This window comes from Hypanus sabinus, chromosome 8, assembly GCF_030144855.1.
Source record: "Hypanus sabinus isolate sHypSab1 chromosome 8, sHypSab1.hap1, whole genome shotgun sequence".
In the NCBI taxonomy this organism is placed as follows: Eukaryota; Metazoa; Chordata; class Chondrichthyes; order Myliobatiformes; family Dasyatidae; genus Hypanus; species Hypanus sabinus.
Genome location: NC_082713.1, coordinates 128,987,173 through 129,015,113, shown reverse-complemented (window position 1 = coordinate 129,015,113; position 27,941 = coordinate 128,987,173). Strand labels below are relative to the sequence as shown.

At 42.0% G+C, this 27,941-nt stretch overlaps 1 protein-coding gene and 1 long non-coding RNA gene across 7 annotated transcripts in view; one reads left to right on the top strand and one right to left on the bottom strand.

The window, feature by feature from the left end:
- Window positions 1-27,941, top strand: part of LOC132398417 (uncharacterized) — a 56,217-nt gene that overhangs the window by 6,005 nt on the left and 22,271 nt on the right. The window lies entirely within an intron of this gene.
- LOC132398415 (DENN domain-containing protein 5B-like) overlaps window positions 23,244-27,941 on the bottom strand; it is a 288,937-nt gene continuing 284,239 nt past the window's right edge. For all 5 annotated transcript variants that reach the window (XM_059977803.1, XM_059977805.1, XM_059977804.1 and 2 more), the window contains one exon: window positions 23,244-27,035. In XM_059977803.1, the coding sequence (XP_059833786.1) occupies window positions 26,852-27,035 (184 nt within the window). In that variant the 3' untranslated portion in view covers window positions 23,244-26,851. The remainder of the gene's footprint in view (window positions 27,036-27,941) is intronic.

Below are 27,941 nucleotides of genomic sequence, written 5' to 3'. Positions count from 1 at the left end.
GGGTCTGTGCTGATTTTGTTCATTTACAGTCAATCAAAAGAACACAGCAGCAATTAAGTCCTCCATTGATAGCTATTGGGAACTAAGTTTTATTCAAAGTACATTTATTAACAATCTTTGTATGCTGTATACACCTTGAGATTCACCTTCCCGATAGAAAGCATCAACCTCAACATGCACAACAAAACAAATCGCGCAAATGGGAGCGAAAAACACAGAATATAAAACACAAAATCGAAAGAGTCCAGACGTATTCATTTCAGCTCAATGTTCAACATCTGAAAGCCATCAAAATTCAAAATCACCCAAATAAGCAACAAAAACGGAGCAACCAGAAAAACATCATAATGTGAACTTCAGAGTCCTATCCTCAAACTGCGTCGATTAAACCTTGCCCAGGACCTGAATGTCCAACAGCATCAAGGGAGAGGGACCACTCAACTACAGGGACCTTCCTCCTGGAACAGCAAGTGAGTCGGGGAGAGGCCAACACATATAGACACCTTCCTCCAGTAGCAGTAAACGAGAGGCTGGTAGACAGCACTGAACACCCACTCACCCTCGATGATTTCAATCTTCCTTGGTACTTTAATCAACGAGGAATGGAGTCGATCGTAGGTTCATGCCCCATCTCCAGTCTTCTTGGACTCGAGGCCGCAATCTTTGCTTAAAGCCTATTGGACCACCCTCGGAGACAACAGAGCGCCAGAGCACACCACCAAAATGTACATCACACACTCTAACAGTAGCAGAACCACATTTGAAAGAAAAAGAGGACGTGAAAGAAGTAGTTTTGTGAACCGTCTGGAGGATGTCACCCTTGATCACATTGTCCGCTGGCGCCATCTTCTTTCGGCGTAGTATGGCGGTATTTTTAGTCTTGTAATTTGTTCTGTATTTTATTTAAATGTGTAATTTATTACTCAGTTAAATGGTGGTTTGTCTTTGGTATACCTTTTAATGATTTTCATGAAACTTTGGCTAATTGGGCCAAAATGTACTAGTCCCAAAGTATCCCAGTTGAGGTAATGGTTGTGGACCAGTTGGAGTGCCTGGAGCCCATGAGGCCACATTACGAAGGTGTCATCGACTTGTGTGGGTCAAAGAAGACCTGGGACTCAGGTTAGCTGGTGTTTACAAGATTCCCTATTAATGTAGAGCAGCATATATCAGCACAGTGGAAACTTGCATCAAGGAGCACAGGAGGTTTAAGAAATCGGCAGGACCAAAACATTACATTTACAGTGGCCGTAGAATTGACCTTGACTGCACAAAACTACTGTGCCGTGCCACCAGCTTTTGGGACCGCCTGGTAAGGAAGCCATTGAAATAAAACTAGAGGAAAATAATTTTAACAAAGGCGAAGGTCTCGCTCTAAGTAAGAACTGGAATTCGATTGTAAACAAGGTGGGAGAGCAGAAACCTAATTGGATGAAGACTAACCAACAAGGAGGGATGGAATACAGGGGTATAAATTCTTCCAGACTAGACATCCCCAGGCATCATCCCTGAAGAAGATGGCAGAGTTTGACCTTGAAATGTTGGTTTACCCAGCGAGAAAAGTTTATTTGTCATTTATGCCAGGAAAGCACCAGATCCTTTCTCACATACTAAATCTCCTCAAACTCTTAATCAAGTATAGCCATGGCATGCCTTCTTCATAATTGCATCAATACGTTGTGCCAATGATAAATCTTCACAGATGTTGACACCCAGGAATTTAATGCCATTCACCCTTTCCATTGCTGCCCGCTTGATAAGGACTAGAGTGTGTTCCTTCAACTTCCCCCTCTTCAAGTCCATTATCAATTCCTTGGTCTTACTGATGTTGAGTGCAAGATTGTTGTATTACCAATCAACCAGCTGATCTATCTCACTCCTATACTCCCCCTTGTCATCATCTGACTTCAGTTGTGTTGTAGGCAAACTTATAGATGGTGTATGAGCTCTGCCTAGCCACACAGCCATGGGTGTGGGGAGAGTAGAGCAGCAGCTAAGCTCATATCCTTGAGGTGCACTGGTGGTGATTGTCAGAGAGGAGATAATTGTTTCCAATCCTCACTGATTGTTCTCCTGATGAAGGGGATAAGTAAACTTGTAAATAAAATTATTTCTTAATAAAATATCTGAATTTCTACATCCCAGTGTTTTGAAAGAGGTGGTTATAAAGATAGTGTGTTCTGATTGTAATCGTCCAAAATTCCATAGGCTCTGCAGTGGTTCTAACAGACCAAGGGGTAGCAAATGTGGCTCCAATACTTTAGAAGGAGTGAGAGAGAAAACAGGGAACAATGGACCTGTTAGCCTGACCTTGGTATCTGGGAAAATCATGGCATCTTATAAATAAAGACCCTGATATCAAAATGCTAATATTTTGGCAAAGTCAATGTAGATTAGTGAAAGAGAACTACTGTTTGATTAATCTGTAGGAGTTGTTAGACAATATATCAAATAAAGTGGATGAGGGAAAAGCAGTGAAGGGAGTGTATTTGGATTTTCAGAGGTTTTTTGATAAGGAAGTTTTTGAACAAAGTCAAAGCACATGGAATTAGAATTAATACATTAGCATGGATTTAAGAACTTGATGACAGACACAAACCAAAGAGCAGGAGTACACGTGGACTGCAGATACTGTAATCTGGAGCAACAAGAAAGATGCTGGAGATCCAGATTCCAGCATCTATATTCTCTTGTGTCTCCACGTTGTGGATCTGAAGTTGTCTCTTCAAGGTACACCCACTTTGAAGAGGTTTCCTCCTGTCGTTGACTGGAGTTCTGAGACCCTCCCTGTCACTGCTTCCCCTCTGTGATTTCTGGTGTCATCCTGCTCTTTGACCACACTCTCTCCCATATTCGCAACTTCTCAACGGGATCCACCCATCACTTGCCCACTCCGAGGGGTATAGATAGGGTAAATGTAAGCAGCCTTTTTCCACTGAGGTTGAGTGGGACTATGACTAGAGGTCATAGGTTAATCATGAAAGGTGAAAAGTTTAAGGAGAACATGAGGGGAACTTCTTCACACAAAGATTTCTGAGAGTGTGGAACGATCTGCCAATGCAAGTGGTGCATGCAAGCTCGATTTCAATGTTTGAAAGAAATTTAGATAGGTACATGGAATATGGGGTACAGAGGACTATGGTCCTGGTGCAGGTTGATGGGAGTAGGCAGCTTAAATGATTTGGCATGGACTAGATGTAATGAAGGGCCAGTTTCTGTGGTGTACTTTTTTACGACGAATGACTTTTGTTCTTCCCCTTCCTATCACCTGTTTATGCTAGCTATCTCCCCTCTTATTTTTCAGTCCAGATGTAGTGTCTTTACCAGAAACATGCACTAACCATTTCCCTCCACAGAAGCTGCCTGACCTGCTGAGTTCATCCAGTGTTTTGTTTGTTGCTAAAGATTGAGAGTGTACTGTATGTCTAGTAGGGTACAGCAGGTGTTGGCACTTGAGGCCCCAAAGTTCACAATCTATATTAACATGTTTTACTTGAGAAGACCAAATTTTGAAGTTTACTGATAATATGAAACTATTCTTTCTTTTTAAATTTTTTTATTAGTTTTAAACAAACATAAATGAAACATGAATACAAAGTGTTTGAGAGTACATAATTAATAGTTTAAATAGACTTTCAGATGTATAATAATAAAAATATATAACCTCTCAAACTCAGAACATTAATGAACAAAGAAGTGAAAAGAGAAAAAAAAGAAAAACCCCAGAAAAAAAGAGAGGAAAAAAAACCAAAAAAAAAACACTAACCAACATGGGCCATTGAATAATATTAAGTACATATACTGTAGTGCCAATAACTCCGAATCTCCATCCAAATAATTAAGGATAATATAAGTAAGGTTTAGGAAAAGGCAATTCAACTCATGTGAAAATGTTGAATAAAAGGTCTCCAAGTTTCTTCAAATTTAACTGAAGGATCAAAAACCACACTTCTAATTTTTTCTAAACTCAAACAAGAAATAGTTTGAGAAAACCACTGAAATACAGTTGGAGGATTAATTTCTTTCCAATTCAATAAAATAGATCTTCTAGCCATTAATGTAACAAATGCAATCATTCGTTGAGATGAAGCGGATAAACGGTTATTATCCGTCATTGGTAAACCGAAGATTGCAGTAAGAGGATGCGGTTGGAAATTAATATTTAAAACTCTTGAAATAATACTGAAAATATCTTTCCAATAATTTTGTAAACAAGGACAAGACCAGAACATATGAGTCAATGAAGCAACATCAGAATGACATCTATCGCAGGTTGAATTAAGATGAGAATAAAATCGAGCCAGTTTATCCTTCGACATATGAGCTCTATGTGCAACCTTAAATTGTATTAGGGCATGTTTAGCACAAATAGAGGACGAATTTACCAATAATAAAATTTTTTCCCATTGCTCAGTAGATATAGGACAATGCAACTCTTCTTGCCATTCCTTCTTAAATTTTTCTGATACATCTGACTGTAAATTCATGATCTTCTTATAAATGATGGCTACTAAACCCTTTTGATAAGGATTAAGGGTTAAAATTCTTTCTGCAATGTCCAATGGACATTCTTTTGAAAAAGACTGTAACTCATTATACAAAAAATTTCTAACTTGAAAATATCTAAAAAAATGGGTTTTAGGTAAATTATATTTATTAGATAGCTGTTCAAAGGACATAATGTTATCATCCAGAAACAGATCACAAAAACATGTTATACCTTTTGTTTTCCATAAAAGAAAAGCTTGATCCACAGATGAAGGCCGAAAAAAATAATTAGATATTATAGGACATGATAAAGTAAATTTATTCAAACCAAAAAATTTACGAAATTGAAACCAAGTTCGTAATGTATATCTGACTATAGGATTAGTTATCTGTTTATTCAATTTGAATAAAGAGAAAGGAAGTGAAGATCCTAAGATTGAAATCAGTGAAAAATCTTGCACAGATTTACATTCCAAATTTACCCATTGTGGGCAAGTAGTGGTCAATTCTTGTGTCCAGAATATTAAATACCGTATATTAACTGCCCAATAGTAAAATCTTAAGTTTGGTAAAGCCAAGCCGTCCTCCTTTTTAGGCTTCTGTAAATATTTTTTGCCCAATCTAGGATTTTTGTTTTGCCACAAGTAAGAAGATATTTTAGAGTCAATAGTATCAAAAAAAGCTTTAGGAATAAAAATTGGTAATGCTTGAAATAAATATAAGAATTTAGGTAGTATCATCATCTTAATAGCATTAACTCTACCAACCAATGACAAAGATAGTGGAGACCACCTAATAGCAAATTGCTTAATTTGATCAATTAAAGGTAAAAAGTTAACCTTAAATAAATCTTTATGTTTTTTAGTAATTTTAATACCTAGGTAAGTAAAATAATCTAACAATTTTATATGGTAAATGTTTATAAATTGGAACTTGCATATTTAATGAAAATAGTTCACTCTTGTTAAAATTCAATTTATAACCAGAAAAATTACTAAATTGAGCAAGCAAAGACAAAATAGCAGGGATAGATCTTTCAGGGTCAGATATATATAATAACAAATCATCAGCATATAATGATACTTTATACGTCCTCTCCCCACGGGTAATACCCAGAATATTAGGTGATTCACGAATAGCGATAGCCAACGGTTCTAAAGCGATGTCAAATAGTAAAGGACTTAAAGGGCAACTTTGCCTTGTACCACGAAATAGCTGAAAAAAAGGAGATCTTTGATTATTGGTAAAAACTGAAGCTAAAGGTTTATGGTATATTAATTTAATCCATGATATAAATTTTGAACTAAAATTAAATTGTTGCATTGTAGTAAATAAATATGGCCATTCAACTCTATCAAATGGTTTTTCAGCATCTAAAGAAATAACACATTCTGGTATTTTAGATGAACAAGTATAAATAATATTAATTAATTTTCTAATGTTAAAAGATGAATAGCGATTTTTAATTGATAATATGAAACTAAGTGGAACATGAGAGGTGATATGGATACAAAGAAGCACCATGGGAAGGTGGAAGAGGCTGAGTGAGGGGGCAACAACTCAGATGATAAAGAACTATGTAAAAAAGAGATTATTCACCAGCAGAAAAAAAACAGAAATGCAGAGTAATTTTAAAATGGTGACAGACAGAGTAACTTTGATGTTGAAGGACATCTGGATAATTTGTAAATAAGTTATTGAAAGCTCACATGTAGGCGTAGGCAAATTATATGTTGCATTCAGGGGAAAGAAATCCTGCTATAATCATACAGGGCCTTAATGAGACCACACTGGAGTATTACATACAATTTTTTTTCTCCCAATGTAATAAAGATATACTTGCTCTAAAGGGTGTACAGCAGTGATTCAGCACAATTGTCTCTGGGATGGCAGCTCTGTCTGGTGGAGAGACTGTGTCGTCGTCTTCTCTGGCACTTGGTTATATAAACTAGAATAGAGTGGCTTTCTTTGCTTTTGCTGCCTTGAATAAAATTGCCAAACTCTGATTAAAAACCCTATCTTTCTTCAATTAAGAAAGATCTGCATTTATATATTGCACCGCCTTTCACTATCCCAGTACCTCCAGAAGAGTAACACACACAAGTTTCTGGAGGAACTCAGTAGGTCAGGCAGCATCAATAGAGGGGAATAAACAGTCAATGTTTTGGGCCGAGACTCTTCATCAGATTTCCATAACCTGCAGAAAATCTTGTGTTTATGAGATCCAGTAGAATATTATGGTCAAGTATAAGCACTGCAGTAATATAGCATTCCATTTCTGGCCAGGAAGATTCAACCTATAGCAATGAGCAAATCATTTGTTTTGTTGACAGCCTAGGTGAATGGGCAAGGGCAGGGCAGATGCAATATAGGCAACCTTCTCTCTACTCTGTCCAGCACATTCACATCCTTTCTATAGTGTGGCAACCAGTACTTCACACAGTATTCCAAGTTCAGCCTAACCATCCTGGATTTCCTGTCTGATCACCGGCAGGTGGTAAGAGTGGACTCCCTCACCTCTGCCCTGCCCCTCAACACAGGTGCCCCTCAGGGCTGTGTCCTAAGCCCTCTCCTTTACTCTCTGTATACCCATGACTGTTTCACCACCCACAGCTCCAATCTGCTAATTAAATTTGCTGATGATACTACATTGATTGGCCTAATCTCAAATAATAACGAGACAGCCTACAGAGAAGAAGTCATCACCCTGACACAGTGGCGTCAAGAAAACAACTTCTCCCTGAATGTCACAAAAACAAAGGAGCTGGTTGTGGACTACAGGAGGAATGGAGGCAGGTTAGCCCCTATTGACATCAATGGATCTGGGGCTGAGAGGGTGAACAGCTTTAAGTTCCTCAGCATCCACATCACCGAGGATCTCACGTGGTCTGTACATACCGGCGGTAAGGTATGGGCCCCAAAATCCTAAGAACTTTCTACAGGGGCACAATTCAGAGCATCCTGACAGGCTGCATCACTGCCTGGTATGGGAACTGTACTTCCCTCAATCACAGGGCTCTGCAGAGAGCGGTGCGGACAGCCCAATGCATCTGTAGATGGGAACTTCCTACTATTCAGGACATTTACAAAGACAGGTGTGTAAAAAGGGTCCGAAGGATCATTGGCGACCCAAGTCACACCAACCACAAACTGTTCTAGCAGCTACCATCTGGGAAACGGTACTGCAACATAAAAGCCAGGACCAACAGGCTCTGGGACAGCTTCTTCCACCAGGCTATCAGACTGATTAATTCACGCTCATACAATTGTATTTCTGTGTTATATTGACTGTCCTGTTGTACATAATATTTACCATAAATTACTATAAATTGCACATTGAACATTTAGATGGAAACATCACATAAAGATTTTTACTCCTCATGTATATGAAGGATGTAAGTAACAAAGTCAATTCAATTCTATGTCCTGATTTGCCACATGCCTTCTTTACTATCCTGCCTGACACATTCAGTGAACTATAGACTTCAAGATGGCACCATTAAGTGATGACTGTTTGCATGCAGCTCCGATGGAAATCATGAAACATTTCCATTTAAGACTACTACAGCAGAAATTTACACTCACTGCCATGCGTACTTAGAAATCAGGATAGTTTTAAGACGTTTTAAAAATCTGTCAATACGCAAATCAACGAACCTCAGATGGCAGGCTTGGGTTGTGAGTGGAGTTCCCTTTTAAGTAAGTGGAAGCAGGGATAGAACACTAGTCTACAGCTATGATTGAAATGCAGAGGCTTCAAACTTCTACTCCCGACTATCCTGCTGGCAAGTGTACCGTCTCGGGAAAATAAAATTGAAGGATCTCAGAGCTAGATTGCTGTTTCAGAGGGACATCAGGGACTGCTCTATACTTTGCTTCATGGAAACATGGCTCACTCCCACCATTTTGTATGGATCACTGCTGCTTGATGGCTTCACCATTCTCCACAAATGAAGGACAGCTTGGTCTTTTAAGGGCAGAGGAGGTGGAGTATACAATTAACTAATTGTGGTGCACAGCCGTGGTGGCACTGCCTCAGTCCTGCTCATCCACCTGGAAAATCTAGCAGTCAAATGTCATCCATTTTGTCTGCTGAAGAGTTTTCCACCATCATCCTGGTAGCAGTGTGCATTCCATTTCGGGGAACATTAAGCAGACTCTAGAGGATCTGAGCAAAATAATCAGCAGGCATGAAACTGCACATCCTGATGCCTTCCCTGTCATTGTGGAAGATTTTTCCCAGGCCAGCTATGATATGTTGGTGGCCTGAACAACTACCACCAACACATCATCTGTGGAGCTAGGGGAGCCAGCACACTTGACCACTGTTATGCTGTCGTCAAGAACGCTTATCATGCCATTCCACTCCTGCACTTTGGAAAGTCAGATTACTTGACTGTTATTCTACTCCCAGTGGTAGGAAGAGACTGAAGTCCACAGTACCAGTGCTGAGGACCAGGAGGCGATGGTCATGGCAGGCAGAGGAAGCTTACAGCTTTGAGTTGGTGGACTGGATGATGTTCATGGATTCATCTTCAAATCTGCATGAAAACATCACAGTTGTTACTGACTTCATCAAAACTTCTGTGAATGAGTGTGTGCCATGCCCAGACAGAGGGCTATTTTAAGAGTGCAAAAACAATTCTGATTAAGTTAGAGTTGGAATCGGATGCACATCAGTTCTACATTTCTTCCTACAAAGTGAAACCTAACATCATGAATGGCAGTTATGCTTCACTCGCAGATGAGCTCAATGCCTTTTATGCCTGCTTTGAAAGAGAGAATAAAACTAAGTCTATGTGAATCCTTGCAGTGACCCTGTGATCTCTGTCTCAGAGGCCGACATCAGAACATCTTTCAAGAGGGTGAACCCTGGCAAGGCTTCAGGCCCTGATGGTGTACTTGGTAGACCCATTGCAATTTGCCTATCGCTGCAATAGGTTTACAGTGGATGCAATCTCACTGGCTCTCCCCTCAGCTGTGGATCACCCGGACAAAGGTAATACTTACATCAGGCTGCTGTTTACTGATCACAGTTTAACATTCAACAGTTTAATAATCACACTCTCAGTTCTAATCAAAAATACTCTGAAATCTGGAGCTCTGCATCTCCTTCTGCAACTGGATCTTTAACTTCCCCACCAGGAGATCACAGTCTGTATGGATCGGAAATAGCATCTCCTCCTCACTGACAGCCAACACTGGCACACCTCAAAGATACGTGCTTATCCTACTGTTCTACTCTCTCTATATCCATGACCCAACTATGAATTACCAACAATGCAACTATTTATGGCAGAATTTCAAGTGGCAATGAGGAAGTGTAAGATAGATCAGCTCATTGAGTAGAGTTAGAGCAATGACCTTGTACTAAATGTCAGTAAGACCAAGTACTTGACTGTGGAATTTAGGAAGGGTAAGTCAAAGGAACACCCACCTGTCCTCATGGAGGGATCAGAAGAGGAAAGAGTAAACAGTTTTAAGATCCTTGGCATCAACATCTCTGAGGATTTATCTTGAGCCCAACATATTGCTGCAATTACAAAGAAGGCATGACATCAGCGTTATTTCATTTGGAGTTTGAGGAGAACTGGTATATCACCAAAGACACTCGCAAATTTCTACAGATGTACCATAGAGAGCATTCATACCGGTTGCATCACCTTCTGGGAAGGAGGGGCCACTGCACAGGATTGGAAAAAGCTGCATAAAGTTGTAGTCTCTGCCAGCTCCATTACAGGGACTAGCCTTCCCTGCATCCAGGAAACCTCCAAAAAGTGATGCCTCAAAAATGTGATATCCATTATTAAGGACCCTCAACACCCAGGATGTGCCCTCTTCTCATTGCTACCATTAGGAGGACGTACAGGAGCGTGAAAATACACACTCAACATTTCTGGAACTGTTTCTTCCCCTCTGACATCAAATTTCTGAATGATCAATGAACCCGTGATCAATTTCTCAGTATTTTCCCCTCTCTTTTTGCAGTGCTTACTTGATTTATTTTTAAAATATTATTGTAGTTTATAATATCTGTTACTATGTATTGCATGTTCTGCTGCCACAAAAAGAAAAGTTTCGTGACAGGAGATGGCTTTAGCATGTCTGTGCGTGTGCGTGCGTTTGAGTGTGTGAGAGAGAGAGAGTGGGAGAGAGAATGTTCTCATAACATCTCTGGACCTGTGGAGTGAGATCAGGTTTGGCAGGTGTCTTGTCAAAGACAACATTCTCAGTTGCCGGTGTCACGCTGCTGTCAGTGACATTGTCATCTCTGAGAGGCAAGTCTGGTGACAGTAATATGTCTGCTTTGTTGGATGCAATTGACTTAGATGTGTTCTTCTGTTGAACATCCAATATCTTGTCCACATGATGTCTTCATGTAGGATATCCAACTTCTACTGTGTATATCAGTTGCCAGTTCTCATAGCTATTCTACCGGGGTCCACTGTCTTCAGGGTAATCACGTGTGAAGATTTCCAGTCTCAAAGCTCCTTGGCACTTGGCAACTGGCTGAACTGTTTATTCTGCACTTCCCTCTGTAGATCTAGTTTCAGAAAGCCTTTGCAAGGTCTCAGATTCCTGCTCATGAACAGCATTGCAGGTGTTTGATTTGTCATCGCATGAACAGAGTTCCAATACACAAAAAAGCAAATGTCCACCTTGTGCTGTCCCCCTTGTCTAGCTTTAATGGGCTTCTTGAAGGATGGGATAAACCTTTCAGCTTACCCACTTGTTGCTGGGTGGTGAGCAGCAAACCTGGAATATCTGATACCATTTTTCTTCATGAATAGTCTGAACTCTTCTGTCATGTATTGTGGTCTGTTACAATCTCTCACAATTTTGTTCTGGTAAGCCATTTCTGGTGAAGGTAGTCCTCAGGGGTGGATACAGTCTTTTCTGATGTGGTTGACTTTATTGGTCTGACCTCTAGCCACTTCGAACGAGCATCCACAGCAATCAAAAACATTGAGTCAATAACTGGCCCAGCAAAGTCAATATGTACTCTTTGCCATGGGGTTGACGGCCACTCCCACGGGTGTAATGGTGTCTGTAGGGGTGCAGTTTGAACTTTTTGGCATCCCGAACAGCTTTTGGTCAAGCCTTCAATCTGTCTATCTATTCCCAGCCACCACATGTAGCTCCAGGTGGGACTCTTCATCTTGACTGACCCAGGTGTCCTTCCTGCAGGTTCTCTAACACCCTGGTGCACATTTTAGAGGGAACTACAACACGAGATCCACACATCAGCGTTCTTTGTCATACCGACTTTTGTCTCACTGAGAACTCTGAGAGTTCTGAAAACCATGAGCTGGACATCCTTGCATGGTGATGTCATAGACTTTTGACAATGTTGGGTCATTACTGTCTGTCTTTGTTTTGCAGAATTTGTTACCAGTGCTGTGTGAACCATTTCAGCTGGGTAACAGTACGAAGACTTTTCTTCTTAGGTTGCTGACAGTGGAAGATGTGACAAGCCATCAACATTGCTGTGTTGATTGGTACCTTGAACTCCATGTCATAAGAGTGGGCTCCAAGGAACAGTGCCCGACGTTCTAACTGGCTAGCAGACATCATTGGAATTCCCTTCCTGGGATTGAAAATGGACACAAGGGGCTGGTGATCTGTCATTAGAGTAAACTTTTTCACATAGAGGCAGATTGGAACTTCTTTATTTCCCATGCTAGACTAAGGGCCTCTTGGTTGATCTGTGCATAGTTGCATTCTATCTCATCAGCGACCTTGAAGCAAATGTAATCAGATATTCCGATCCATTTTTCATAGTGTGTGACAAAATGGGGACACCTCGCATGCCAGTCTGATGGGTAGAGGTGAGTCATAATGGGTGAGCAGTTCATCGGATGTTTTTAGTGTCTTTGGTTCCTTGAATGTTTTTTTCATATCTTTCTTACCATTCCCACTTTGCTCCTGTCTGTAACTGTGTTCAATGGGTGCAGAACTGTAACAATGTCTGGGAGAAACTAGTGGTAGTAGTTTACAAGGTCCAAGTATGACCTGAGTTGTGACATATTTTCCAGTTTGGGTGCCTTTAGCACAGCTTCAATCTTCTCTTGTGACTTATGTAAGCCATGCTTGTCAATAACATGTCTACAATATGAGATACCATTCTTGAAGAACTCACATTTCTCGCTCTTTGTGTACAGACCAAACTCACTCACCCTGGTAAGCACTTTGCTAAGGTTCTGGAGGGGCTCTTCATCATTTTTACCTGTCACAATGATGCCATCAAGCTTACATTGTGTTCCTGGGATATCGTGGAGCATTTGGTCCATTGCTCTTTGCCAAATTGCTGGAGCTGATGTGACACCGAAGATGAGACAATTATACTAGAACAGTCCCTTGTGAGTTTTGATTGTGAGGAACTTCCTGCTTGGCTCCACAATCTCCCTTTGTAAATAGGCTTTATGACAAGTCAATCTTTGAAAACTTCTCCCCACCTGACAAAGATGCAAAAATGTTTTCCTTTCATGGTAGAGGGTACTGCACAGTATTCAGCACCGGGTTGATGCTCAATTTGAAATCTCCACATAGGGAAATGGCTCTAGCCTTATCTTTCTTGATCACTGGGACAATGGGCATGGCTCAACCTTGGAAAGAATTCCAGAGTTATCCAAGCTCTGAAGCTCAGCATCTGCTTTAGGACGTAAGTGTGCAAGGCACTGGGCAGGCTTTATGGAATCTTGCTGTTGCTGCTTCACTCAGTTCAATTCTGGCCTTTATGCCTTTGACTTAACCAATTGCCTTCTCAAAAAACTTCTCTTTAGCGTTAAGCAGCTGTGCCAGTCTCTGGTTAGTGCCACTGCTTGGGGCTGCAGTTGCCTGTTGATGACACATTGAGAGCTTTGAATGAGTGCCAAGCTAGTTGAATTTTTCTCAGCCATTCAGGTCTGAAAAGTGCTAGCCCTTTACTTTTCAACATATAAAGCTCTAACTGCTGCATTTGGTCTCCATAAGTAACGTTCAATTTCAGTTTGCATTTGGGAGACTCTATTTCATCTTTGTAAGTATTTAGCATCACTGAGGTCTTCTCTAATGGTAGCTTTGAAAACAGTTTGTTGTAGACAGCCTCTGAAATTATAGACAAAGCTGATCTTGTATCCAGCTCCATTTTCAGTTTTACACCAGACACATCTATTGTGATCTATATGATTTTGTGATCTGCTCCAGTAATACTATACAGTTCTTGACATGACAGCTCACCTTTGTCAGACCATAAGACATAATAACAGAATTAGGTCATCTGGCCCATTGAGTCTGCTCCACCATTCAATCAAAGCTGATCATTTTTTTCTATCTCCTCCTCAACCCCAGTTCCCAGCCTTCTCCACGTAACCTTTGATGCCATGTCCAATCATGAACCTCTGCCTTAAATACACCTAACGACCTGGCTTCCACAGCTGCATGTGGCAACAAATTCCACAGATTCACCACCCTTTGGCTAAAGAAGTTTCTCTGTATCTCTGTTTTGAAAGGGCGCCCTTCTATCCTGAGGCTGCACCATCTTGTCCTAGACTCTCCCACCATGGGAAACATACTTTCCACATCTACTCTGTCTAGGCCTTTCAACATTCGAAAGGTTTCAATGAGCTCTCCCTTCATTCTTCTGAGTTCCAGCGAATACAAACCCAGACCCATCAAATGTTCCTCGTATGATAACCTTTTTCATCCTTGTGAACCTCTTCTGGACCCTCTCCAATGCCAGCACATCTTTCCTAGGATGAGGAGCCCAAAACTGTTCACAATACAAGGTAAAGCCTCACCAGTGCCTTATAAAGCCTCAGCATCACATCCCTGCTCTTGTATGCTAGACCTCTAGAAATGAATGCTAACATGACATTTGCCTTCCTCATCACTGACTCATTCTGCAAGTTAACCTTCAGGGTGTTCTGCACAAGGACTCCCAAGTCCCTCTGCATCTGATTCCTGGATTTCCTTCCCGTTTAGAAAATATTCCGCACATTTATTTGTACTACCAAAGTGCATGACCATGCATTTTCCAACTTTGTATTTCATTTGCCACTTTCTTGCTCATTCTCCTAATCTGTCTAAGTCCTTCTGCATCCTTCCCATTTCCTCAACACTACCTGCCCCTCCACCAATCTTCGTATCATCTGTAAACTCGGCAACAAAGCCATCTATTCCATCATCTAAATCATTGATATACAGCATAAAAAGAAGTGGTCCCAACACCAACCCCTGCGGAACACCACTAGTCACTGGCAGCCTCTAACATCTTCTCAACCACTAAGGTCAGGCTAACTGGTCTATAATTTCCTTTCTGCTGCCTTCCTCCTTTCTTAAGGAGTGGAATGACATTTGCAAGTTTCCAGTCCTCTGGCACCATGCCAATGATTTTTGAAAGCTCAGTTCTAATGTCACCACTATCTCTAACACTACCTCTTTCAGAACCCTAGTGTGCAGTTCCTCTGGTAAAGGTGACTTATGTACCTTTTGGTCTTTCAGCTTTTTGAGCACCTTCTCTCTTGTAACAGTAACTTCACGCACTTCTCTTCCTTCACACATTACAAAATCAGGCTAATGTCTTCCATAGTGAAGACGGACACAAAATACTCATTTAGTTCGTCAGCCATATTTCCTTGTCCCCTGTTATTATTTCTCCTGCCTCATTTTCTAGTGATCCTATATCTCAGTTCTGTTTTATTTTTAACATACAGTACATGAGTAAACTTTTACTATCCACTTTGATATTATTTGCTAGCTTTGCTTTCATATTTCATCTTTTCCCTTCTAATGATTTTTTTAGTTGCTTTCTGTCGGTTTTGAAAGACTTCCCAACCCTTTATCTTCCCACTAATTTTTGCTTTGTTGTATGGCCTCTTTTGCTTTTACATTAGCTTTGACTTCCTTTGTCAGCCGTGGTTGTACTGTTTTACCATTTGAGTATTTCTTCATTTTTGGAAATCACATGTCCTGCACCCTCCTCATTTTCCCCAGAAACACACACCATTGCTGCTCTGCTGACATCCCTGCCATCAGCTCCTTCCAATTTACTCTGGCCAACTCCTCCCTCATACCGCTGTAATTTCCCTTACTCCACTGAAATACTGCTACATCAGACTTTACTTTTTCCCTATCAGATTTCAAGCTGAACACAATCATATTGTGATCACTGGTTCCAAAGGGTTCTTTTACCTTAAGCTCCCTAATCATCGCCGGTTCATTACATAACACCCAATCCAGAATGGCTGACCCCCGAGTAGGCTCAATGACAAACTGCACTAAAAAGCCATCTCTTATGCATTCAACAAACTCACTCTCTTGAGATCCATTACCAACCTGATTTTCCCCATCGACCTGCATGTTTAAAATCTCCCATGACTACCATAACATTGACCTTTTGACTCGCCTTTTCTATTTCCTGTTGTAACCTGTGGTCCACCTCCCAGCCACTGTTGGGAGGCCTGTATATAACTGCCATCAACGTCCTTTTACCCTTGCAGTTCCTTAACTCAACCCATGAGGATTCAACATCTTCTGATCCTGTGTCACATCTTTCTACTGATCTGATGCCATTCTTTACCAGTAAAGCCACACCACCCCCTCTGCCAACCTTCCTATCCTTCTGACAAAATGTGTAACCTTGGACATTCAACACCTAACTACAACCATCCTTCAGCCACGATTCAGTGACTGCCACATCATACCTGGCAATCTGTAATATTGCAACAAGATCATCCACCTTATTTCTTACACTGCGTGCATTTAGATACAACACCTTGAGAGCTGTATTTGCTATCCTTTCTGATTCTGCATCCCTAATGATTTGATATTCAGCCTGTTGGCTGCAACTAAGTCCCATCACCTGCCTGCCCTTCCTGACAATCTGACTACACGTTATCTTTATTTTTTCCAAACCATCCTTTCCTGAGTCCCTTCACTCCAGTTCCCATCTCCCGCACCCCCCCGCCCCAACAGCTCTAACAAACCTGCTCGCGAGAATATTGGTCCCCCTCGGGTTTAGTTGCAACCCGTCACTTTTGAACAGGTCATACTTCCCCCAGAAGAGATCCCAATTATCCAAGAACCTGAAGCCCTGTCCCCAGCGCCAGCTTCTCAGCCAGGCATTATTCTGCCAGATCATCCTGTTTCTACCCTCACCGGCACGTGGCACAGGCAGCAATCCAGAAATTACTACTGGGGAGCTCCTGCTCCTCAGCTTTCTACCTAGCTCTCTAAATTCTCTTTTCAGGACCTTATTGCTTTTCCTTCCTGTGTCATTGGTACCAATATGTACCGAGACATCTGGTTGTTCCACCTCTCTCTCCAAAATGTTGTGGATGCAATCTGAGACGTCGCTGACCCTGGAACCTGGGAGGCAACATACCATCCGGGTGTCCTGTTCTTGTCCACAGAATCTCCTGTCTGTTCCCCTCACTATTGAGTCCCCTATCACTACTGCACCCTTCTACACCATGGACCCATGGTCATTGCCTGTAACCCGGTTGCCATGGCATTCTCCCGGGAGGCCATCTCCCATAGAAGATGTTTCTGAGGGAAATGGCCACAGGGGTGCTCTGCTCTAACTGCCTATTTCCATTTCTCCTGACAGTCACCCAGCTACTGGCCTCCTGCAACTTTGGTGTGACTACTTCTCTGTAACTTTGATAAATTATATCCTCGCTCTCCCGTACAACCCAAAGGTCATCCAGTTGCTGCTCCAGATTCCTAACATGGTCTTCAAGGAACTGGAGCCAGATGCACTTCACATAGCTATAGTTCCCCGGGAGACTCTGGGTCTCCCAGTTCTCCACCATCTGCATGAAGAGCACACCACTGCCATTTAAGTGGTGCAGTAAGAGAGGACAGAAAGGAAACCTTAGTAGATGCTTCACATAGAGCTGATGCCTCTTCCAAGCTGAAGTCACCTTAGAGCCAAAGCCTGTCGCTTCTACTCTTGCCACTGGCCTACTCCTGACAATGGCCACTCCGCTTATCCCTTCTGTCCTTTTATTTAATTCGTAGAGCTCTGTTGATGCCGCTGATAGGCCACGTGGAATGGACAAACACTCACAAAGCTCTCTTTTTAAATAACCACCGCTGATCTGCACGAAATCCCTCTCGGTAGAGCTCTGTTGTAAGACTCTTTGCTGTCTGATTCTGTTTCACATTTAGTCACTTTATGCACCTGCTTAGTTTTAGAAAATGTTCTCTCGATTGTGCTTTTTGTTTGCGTTGCACACTCTATAGGTGACTTTGTCTGTGACACTTTCTGCAAAGTTTTTCCTTGAACCAACAGTAATTCACATCATGGGAGGATTTGCCACATTGATAATATTTTTAGCTTTTTGCACCATTCAGGGACATTTTGTGCACTTCACATTCTAACCTCTTTTTCTGTAGTTCTGCTGCAGTCTCTAATGACATTGCAATGTCAATGCCTATTCGAAGGTTAGGTCTTTCTGACAGTAGCCTCTTTTGAGTGTTTTGACTATGCATGCCACATCCAAGTCTGTACCTTAATGCATCAGTGAAGCCCATCTCTAAAATCACATTACTGGGAAAATTTGTGCCGTTCTGCAATGTATTCAGAATTGCTTTCATCTTATTACTTCCTTTTGTGAAATCTAAATCTCTCAGCTATTGCCAGTGGCTTAGGGCTCGAGTGATTTTGTAAAGTTGCAACAATTTTGTCGAGCACCTTGCTTGCTTGCTTGCTTTTCAGGAGTTAATAAGTTTCATAAGAGCCTGTATGCCTTAGCATCTATAAAGCTAGGAAGCGTAGATACTTTCTTCTCCTTAACCACATGGTTCGCCTCACAATACCATTCAACCCTCTTGATATACGATTACCTGCCTTGGTTAGTGCTATCAAATTTGTCAACTTTTCTGACTAAAGCCATCATCACATTATTTTCACTTTAACTTTGCTTGTTGTGTGTCTTTCACTGTGTACTATACAGTTACTCATGCGTCCCTTTGTTAGTGTCCGTGATGGCCTTCTTCATACTATTTAACTCTTTCCTCTTGCTGTCTTCTCCCATAATTACCTCTGTCAAACAATCAATGCCTCTCATCATATTATATACTTCTATCAGGGCACCACTCATCCTCTGTACTCCAAGGAGAAAAAGGCCAAATTCACTCAACCTTCCTGTAATGAGGTGACCAGAACTGAACACAGTACTCCAAGTGGGATCTGTCCAAGGTCCTATATAGCTGTAATGTTAACTCATGGTTCTGGAACTCAATCCCACAGTTGATGAAGGCCAGCACACTATACACCTTCTTAACAATACTGTCAACCTGTGCTGCAGCTTTGAGTGTCCCATGGACATGAAACCCAAGATCTCGCTGATCCTCCACACTGCCAAGAGTCTTCCCATTGACTAACAAACCACTAATGTATTAAAGAAGGCAAATTGTGCAAATACAAAATAAATAATACTGAGAATGTGAATTGTAGAGCCCTTGAAAGTAACTCTGTAGGTTATGGAATCACTTAAGTGTTGAGGTGAGTAAAGTTATCCACACCAATTCAGCAACCTTATGACTTTAGGGCAGGAGTTCCTAACCTTCTTCATGCCATTGGCCAATACCATTAAGCAGGGAGTCCATGGACCCCAGCTCGGGAACCCTTGCTTTAAGGTTCCTGAACCTGGTGGTTCCTCTTGCCCAATGGTAGTGAGAAGAGAGCATGGCATTAGTGATGGATGCTGCTTTCTCATGGCAGCACTTCATGTAAATGTGCTCAATGGTGGGGAGGGTCGATGTCCTGATGAAGGATCTCAGTCCAAAATGTCAACTGTTTATTCCTTTCCATAGATGCTGCCTGTCATGCTGAGTTCCTCCAGCATTTTCTGTGTGTCAGCGGTGGGGAGGATTTTGCCTGTGATGCACCGGGCTATATCCACCACTTTTCTGTAGAGTTTTCTATGCCTGGGCATTGGTGTTTCCATACCAGGCTGTGATGCAACCAGTTAAGATATTCTCCACTGTGCATCTATAAAAGTTTGCCAACATTTTTGGTGACTTAATGTCTCAGTACAAATGTACTTTCTCATTATTTTGTGTTACCTCAAAGTTTCTGTTATCTTTCATGATATAGATATTCGGGCTTTGATTGTTTTGCATTATTTTTTCACTTAGGTTTTCTGTTTACTGTTGTAGTACTCACTTCTAATTGGTCCATCATCGCTCAAGAGCTACGCCTTTTAATTGGTATGCAAAGAGCCTTTTGCTTACCGTGAATCCACACACCATCACCTGTATCTCCAACATAACCTGCTTTTGGTGTATTATTCATTCTACTGTTCCTTCATTCCTAATCAACCTTAATTCCTTTCCAGGTCTATCTTGGAGGTTGGCTGAGTCTGTGGGTCCAACACTGGCTTCTCCACCTGAGAACTCGCAAATCCACAGTGGTGGCAATTCTACTTGGAAGACAAGTGGAAAGAGAAATGAGAAGAAGGATGAGAGTGGAGTAGGCAATGTAGAAGGGGGAGCAGGAATTGGAAGAGAGGAATTGGAAGAGAGGAATAGGAAGAGAGGAGCAAGAAGAGAAGCAAGAGGAGAAAGGAGGATGAAGAGAGTAGAGGAGGAGGAGTCATAAGAAGAGAAGGGTGGAGGAAGGGAGAGAGTGGAGATAAGGAGAGAGAGGAGAACCTGGTGGAAGGAGATTATAGAAGATGGAAGAGGAAGATGAGGACGAGCAAAAGGTGGTGGTAGAGGAAGTGGAAGATGAGTAGGAGTAGGAGGAGGGAGATGACAACAAAATAATACAACTGCATCTAACAATATTGTTCCTTTATCAAATTTTATTATAATACATAATAAGGTATCAATTCTCAGACATTCATCGCCTGAAAACTCAGGCTGGGATACACTCTGGGATTTTTGAATGATACCCTTTCCATGATTGTAGGCATTGACGAAGTTACCTCAGTAGATAACTGAAATGGATTCTGTCAATGGTGCACTCTGCAGCAATGGTGCCAGTGGTAAAGAGAATGAGCACTTAAGGTAGTGGAATCCTTGGCAATTCAAATAAGTCAGGGATTGACTGAGTGTTATTAAAGATGGGGATGTTCTTAAAGTTGCCCATCCAGTTAGCTGTTTAGTTATCCACCAAGGGTTGTCATCTTGTGATGGAGAGGCTTGTGAGTTCTTGAGACCCAAGAGTAATGCTATCTGCTGTTTAGCCATCTGGCACTTAGCTCCCGGGGTAAGATAAAAGGAGAAGTTCCAGACAACAAGTGATCCAACCAAGACCTCAATGGTGGAGTTTGTGGAAGATGATGACATATCACAATGGTAGTGAAGGTGGAGGATGGCTGTAGGAGTGAAGGGTCCCCAGTCATCTTGGATTGCATGTCACTGAACCCTGACCCCATGCATCAGCCTCCCCATGTTAAGCAAGGTCAACCACAGGCAATCTCCACTAAGCGAATAATAGACAACCCCTCATGCAACCATCATACTAAACTTTAGTGATCATATACTACTATTAGTTGTCCACCACCATTAGATAGGAGAAACTAATTTGATATGCAACTTACTGTGTCCAGTACATGCTGCTTTTGTTGCTTAGCATGCATGTAGTGTGTGTTGCAGCTTTGCTAGGTTGTCACCTCATTACATTAGGTATGCCTGGTGCTGTTCTCAATAATCTTACTGCACTCCTCATGGAACTGGCCTTACTGTAATGGGGGGGGGGGGGGGGTGTGCCTGGCCATGACACTACAGATTAGGATGGTTATATTTCTGTGCTGTTGATGGTCAAATGCCCAGTTTTAGACTGCTGGGTCTATTCTGAGTCTGTTCCATTTAGTATGGTTGTCACACCTCACAGCATGCTGGAAAGATCACCTCGATGTGCGGGTGAACCTCATCTCCACAAGGATATGTACTAGTCAATCTGCCAATGTGGTCCAATACATCTTCCACAGGTGGACCAAGAGGTCATGTAGGTTTATAGTTCATGTTGGTTCCTGCAGTATCTGTCACAGACATAGTCTGGCATTTGTGGTCCCTGGAAATCGGCCATATCACGTCAAGGTAGACCACAAAATTCATATGAAATGTGAAGTGATTCCAAGTGGCTGAAATCCAAGCTAAGTTGTCTGGCCACCTTACCAAATTGAACAAGACCTTTCTCTGGTTCTGAAGTCCATTCTACTCTTCATTTTAGACTGGCCCGTAGTATCAAGGATAACTTTGTTCCATTCCAGTTCTGTTGGTTCACTGAATGGATAAAAAGTGAATTTCTCTATACTTCCCCTTGGATTCTCGATTTGCTTCTCCAGAGGCCACATCTATGGTTGGGTGGGAGGTGTGGAATGCTGGTGACCCAGCCATTGCAATCATGGAACAGACTCAAAGGAATAGAATCCCCGTCATCTTCTTTTGGAACTTAAACTGGTTCAAGTTCACTGATGACTCAACAGTGGCGGGGCTCATTACCAACAACGAATTGACAGCCTACAGAGAGGAAGTGGAAGAGCGCGAGGCCTGGTGCCAGGCACATAACCTCTTCCTCAATGTCAACAAATCAAAAGAGATGGTTAGCAACTTCAGAAGAACTTACACCCCTTCTTTACATCAGAGGCACAGCAGTGAGAGCTCGCAAATATCTACAGACATAGAACATTCTAACCGGTTGCATTACCATCTAATATGGAGGTGCTACTGCACGGGACCAGTAAAAGCTGCAGAAAGTTGTAAAGTCAGCTAGTTCCATCATGGGCACTGACTCTTCAGCATTAAGATGCCCTCAAAAGGCTCAAAAAGGCAGATTCCATCATTAAGGACCCCCCTCCCCCGCTTACTCAGGATAATGCCCTCTTCTCATTACTGTCATCAAGGAGCAAGTACAGAAGCTTGAGGACATACATTTAAAGTTTCAGGAACAGCTTCCTTCCCTCTGCCATTGGATTTCTGAATGGACAATGAACCCATGAACACTACCTCAGTATTTTTTATCCTCTCATTTTGCACTAGTTAGTTAATTTTACAACATATGCCAGTGATTCTGATGCTGAAACTGTGAGCAGTTTCAAATTCCTGGGGGTGCACATCTGGCAAACCTCTCATGGTACCCAGAACATGTAATACCCAATCAGGAAAGCTCACCAACACCTTTACTTCCTGAAGAAGCTCTTGGTTGCTGGATTACGCAGATCTATACTCACACCGTTCTACAGAAATGCAGCAGAGAGCATGCTGAGAACGTGCATCACTGCCTGGCATGGAAACAACAGTGTGAAGGGCAGGAAGGCTCTACAACGGGTAGTCAGAAATGCCCAATACATCACTGGCAGCAACCAACACACCATCGAGGACATGTACAGAAAGGTGCTGGAAAAGGGCCAGTAACCGGTGAAGGATTCCACCCACCCTGCTTCATGGGCTGTTTGCCCCATTCCCATCAGGAAGGAGGCTATGTAGCATTTTCGCCAGGACCACCAGACTCAAAAACAGCTACTTTCCCCAAGTAATAAGGCTGATCAACACCTCCACCCACTAACCCACCCCTCCACACCACAAAACACCTCTACTTTATCAATTCCTGTCCGTCACCCTATGTACAGACACTCCTGTGCCTAGCATCACTTTATGGACATACTGTACATTCGATATATATTTATATTTATTGTGGTTTTTATTATTGTTGTGTTATTTTTCTGTGTTTCTTTTATGCTGCATCTGATTTGGAGTAACAATTGTTTTGTTTTCCTTTACACTTGTACCCCTGGAAATGACATTATATGAAATGAAATGCCAAATCACAAGATATTTTAGCTTCCTTAATCTTTTATTACCAATGGATTAGTTATCAGACACATATACAAAGTCAGCAATTCACATTTTCTACTGATAACATATATCAGATTTTTAAATAATAATAATGTATTATTTTACAGAAATCCAGGTAGCGTGCGAGTGTGGTTAGCCTGAAGCTTCAGTTGGGGGCATATGCAGTCAGTGGCAGTCTGCATACCTAGTGTATGATCGGAAATATCAGCCCTTAACTGGGGGAAAGGAAAGAAAACCCACACTGATCGGATGGGTATCACTGAGCACAAAAGATTGAACAAATCTAGAAAAAAGGTAAACAGTCAAGGTCGAGGGGTTTGATACAGTAAATGAAGATTTTGCATTTGTGAAGCAGTCCAGAAGGATGGGTTGCAAAAAAGATAATTTTTAAAATAAATAACACTACAGAATGCAGGACAAAGACCTTACCCAAAATGGAGGAGTCACGACCATATGCAATATCTGAGCATAAGCTGTATGCTTTTGAGAAAAACGAGATGAGCTCATGACTGAGGAACGGAGGAGAAAGGTACAATGGTAGGATTAGGAGAAGCTGGGTGTGAGGAAACAAAACCCCACTCCCATCTGAGGCAAGCAGCTCTTTCTATACTGTAATGAACCTGTAAACAAGAATCACATCTAATGATTTTAATAACTGAGCAGCAATCATCTGTTCTTGCCCAACTTTAATTCATGCCTCACATAGCAGCGCTTTAGCCAATTTACAGGTATCTTTTCTGGCGATTTGCAGTCTGAAAACCCATCCAACAGCTGGTGAATCAATGCTCTTCTCCTGAGTAGTGCCAAAGCAAGGTCAACACTGCGGAGGTCAAATCAGTGTCCTCGGCTGTCAAGGCATATTCAGATGGCTTCTCATATAGTTCAGCAGATTCTCACACACACACACACACACACACACTTACTCAATTCATACTTCTGCCTCACCCTATGGGACATTGCCTCCTGTAAGGCAAAGCTGCCTCAGCCAGGTGAATGCTTTCAACGCAGGAGCTTTATAAGTCATTGGCAAGGCTGAGCTTATTCCCATACACACTTGCACACTTTCCTGTTGTCACCAGTGAAAGAACGGTTTTAGTCCGCTGACAGTGGAGAGAAAGCAGAGTTCGTTTCCAGCTGACCATGAAGGCTCAGCTTAAGAGTGAATATCAAATCCCAGACACCTTGGAGCTCAGAGTTAAACGGTCTTAACGCTGGCCCAGAATGCAGTTGGTTCTGGTTCCTCTTCAAGAAGGTTTTGCCACATCATTTCTTTTCTATTGATAGTAAAATATGTTGTTTTCATATCTTCCAATAAAGTGTCTTAAGTTGTGTCAATGATTTTTGAAATTACAGTGTAAATTAGTTCTGTGGTAAGGAGCAAAGCTCAGTCTCTGAGTGTGGGAGGTGCAAATCCAATCATCATTCTAGCTACCTGAAACATTGCAACAGGATTACCAACTCTGATTACTCCTAGAATTTCCACCCCTCACCCTCTCCTGTGGTTGGCCAGCATGGGTATTCCTGCTGAACAAATTCAAATAAAATAATAAAATATACTTTTTTTAAAAAAAAATTTATGCCATTTCCCTCCAGGAATCACTCACAGGAATACCTAGGGAGGTTAATTTTTAATTGCTGGAGACTTTAGGATGATCTAAGGACTATAGGCAAATGGACCAGACCAATTACAGTATTTGCATGTCCATTATCAGCTGCTTATAGTTCCCATCTGGAATTTGAGAGCACCAGTTGGGGACAGGTTATTTGAGTGGATGGTTGATCTGATGTTGGTAAGAAGGAATCACAGAGGAATTTTCAAAGGTTCTATCTGTACTCCTATTCCTAGAGAAGTGGGAAATCACCAAGCAGGTATGCTTGATGGTGCTGACTATCCACTGATACTGTTGTCCAGGTTCCCTACAGATCTGTTTCAAAACTGCAGGCATGAATGGTTAGGACTCCACGGTTACCTTCCGGAATTCCTCCCCAACACAGTACAGAGTGTTCAGTCTCATCTGTTCAATCCTAAAATCGTGGGACAGGAGATTGTCAGGACAGTGGGAGTGAGGAACTGCACTCCCTAATAGCCTTGTGTTTAAAATCATGGGAAAAAACAAGAGGTCTTCATTTCTGAAAGCTCCCCTCTGAATTCCTCAGAACAGTGGGATTCCTTGCCCGTTGTGTTCAGCTATCTCCCTCAAGGCAGCTTCCGAATTCCTCAGAACAGTGGGATTCCTTGCCCATTGTGTTCAGCTATCTCCCTCAAGGCAGCTCCCTGCAATGATTAAACTGTGCTGCAAATACTCAGCCTCTGGAACCAAGAGACAGATTAAAACTGGAGTTCAAGGCCCTTTATTGGAACTAAAGCACTCTATTTGCAAAGTTAATGGCCTTTCTTTTCCTCAATGACCGGACAGCACCAGCATTTTCAGATTTACTTCACATGCCCAGCTCTTGATTGATTTCTCAAATACTGATGTTTAAAAGATAATAAGAATACTATTTCTCCTCTGCCCACAGGCCGTGTTCCCACTTTCCAAATCAGTATTTTATGCTCTGCTATTAGCCAGTTAATCTGAGCAGTGAGCGTTATTCAGCTGTTTAACCAAAGGAGGTAGTGGTGGGGGGTTGGTGGCCGGGGTAGTGGCATGGAGGGAAAGGAAGGTCTGTTCTTTGAAGAAGTTATGAAGTGGGTACTGCACTTCCCTTCCTGGCTACTAGGGGAGATTTACCCATTAAATCAAAACAGTATTATGCTTTCAACCAATAAATAATGAAAATATGATCAAAGATATATAATTTTATAATTTGGAGGGTTTTAGTAGTATGCGAGGCTAGCCCTGCTCCAGACAGCACTGAGTAGACCACATGTTCCCCTTGCAATGCTGTGTTTCTCTGTCAGTCACCCAGACTCCCTGCAGTACTGCAGTGGCCTCTGAGCGGTAGCGAATTAGCCAGCGCTCTCAGTTTTTTGTTAACTTCTGCAGAGGATCAAGGAATCAGAAAGGAGAAGAATGTACTGAGGCACCAGAAGCATTCAACTAATTCTTCTAGAACCAGGGAACACGAGAGAGACACATCCAAAACAAAACTGGAGGAAAGTGCAAAACACACACATTTACCACACTCCACTGCCCCAAATAGGACTCGAGGTTTTCTGAAGTTTACCCGCAAAAAAAAGGAAACAGAATATTTACACAAATGGGGTACAAATGAAGGGAGGGGTAAGAGGGAAAATCCCCATGGAGTATTCTAAATCAATGCTACTTTCTAACCAGTAGGTTCTGGTGAACAGCTGACAGTGTAATCACTATTCGGTAAAGGTACAATTTATTTACACACATCCAACAGGCAAAAATACTCTTCATTATCTATTTGACTTCTTTATAACATTATCAATACTATTTTCTTCTGCCAGGATTGGCTGGCATGACCTTTAGGCAGTTGGTTTGCTGTCCATCTCCATACAGTGTCACATGATCCGTACGCTCGGTAACATGGACAGGAGACCCTTCCTTGCTCAACACGTCAGAGTTGGTGGGGAAGGGTCTCTGCCTTTGAAAAACCAATGCTACACGTCAATGCCCTTGACGAGCGAGGTCTCTAGTGTAATGTTGAACTCCTGCAGTGTCTGGAGGACACGGATGAGTGAGTTGACGGAGGCGCGGTCACGGAGCAGGGCACCGTCCTCATACATCCTCGCGATCACTGGGCACTCTGCCAGTAGTGGGATCCATTGGGGGAGTAAGTGGTCCCTGCATTAGATAGAGGGAGAACATGAGTAAAGGACTGCTGTCCACATTAATGTGCCAGTGCACCTCCATTTGTAACTCATTCTATAACAGACTGTGGCTTAATAGGACCACTGGATGTGGATCAGACTCTCAGTGATGTCCCTCCCCATCTCTGTAACCTCCTCCAACCCTGCAATCCTCAATCCCCACTTCTCCTGCACACCTATTCCTTTCTTCATCCACCATATCACTGTTGATAGTCATACCAGCAGTTGTCCAAGTCTCTTGCTTTGACATAGCCATAGACATACTGCTCTACAGCACAGAAGCAGGTCCTTTGGCCAACCTAGACTGTGCCAAACTGTTACTCTGCCTAGTTCCATCAACCTAAACCTGAACAATAGCCCTCCATACCTCTCCTGTCCATATACTTATCCAAATTTATCTTAAATGTTGAAATCAAACCCACATCCACCACTTCCACTGGCAGCTTGTTCCATGTTCTCACCACCCTCTAAATAATTCACTGTAACCTATGACTTCAAATTCTAGTCTCACCCAGTCTCAATGGGAACAGTCTGCTTGCATTTACCATATTTATACCCCTCATAATTTTGGATACCTCTATCTAATTTTCCCCCATTTTCTCCTATGCTCCAGTGAATAAAGTCTTAGCACATTCAACCTTTCCTTATAACTTCAATCCTCAAGTCCTGGCAACATCCTTGTAAATTTTCTCTGCATTCTTTCAATCTTATTGATATCTTTCCTGTAGGTAGGTGACCAGAACTGCATACAACTCCAAATTTGGCCACACCAACATCTTATACAACTTCAACATAACATCCCAACTCCAGTACTCAATACTTTGATTCATGAAGGGCAATATGCCAGAAGTTCCCTTAATAATCCTATCTACAGTACCTG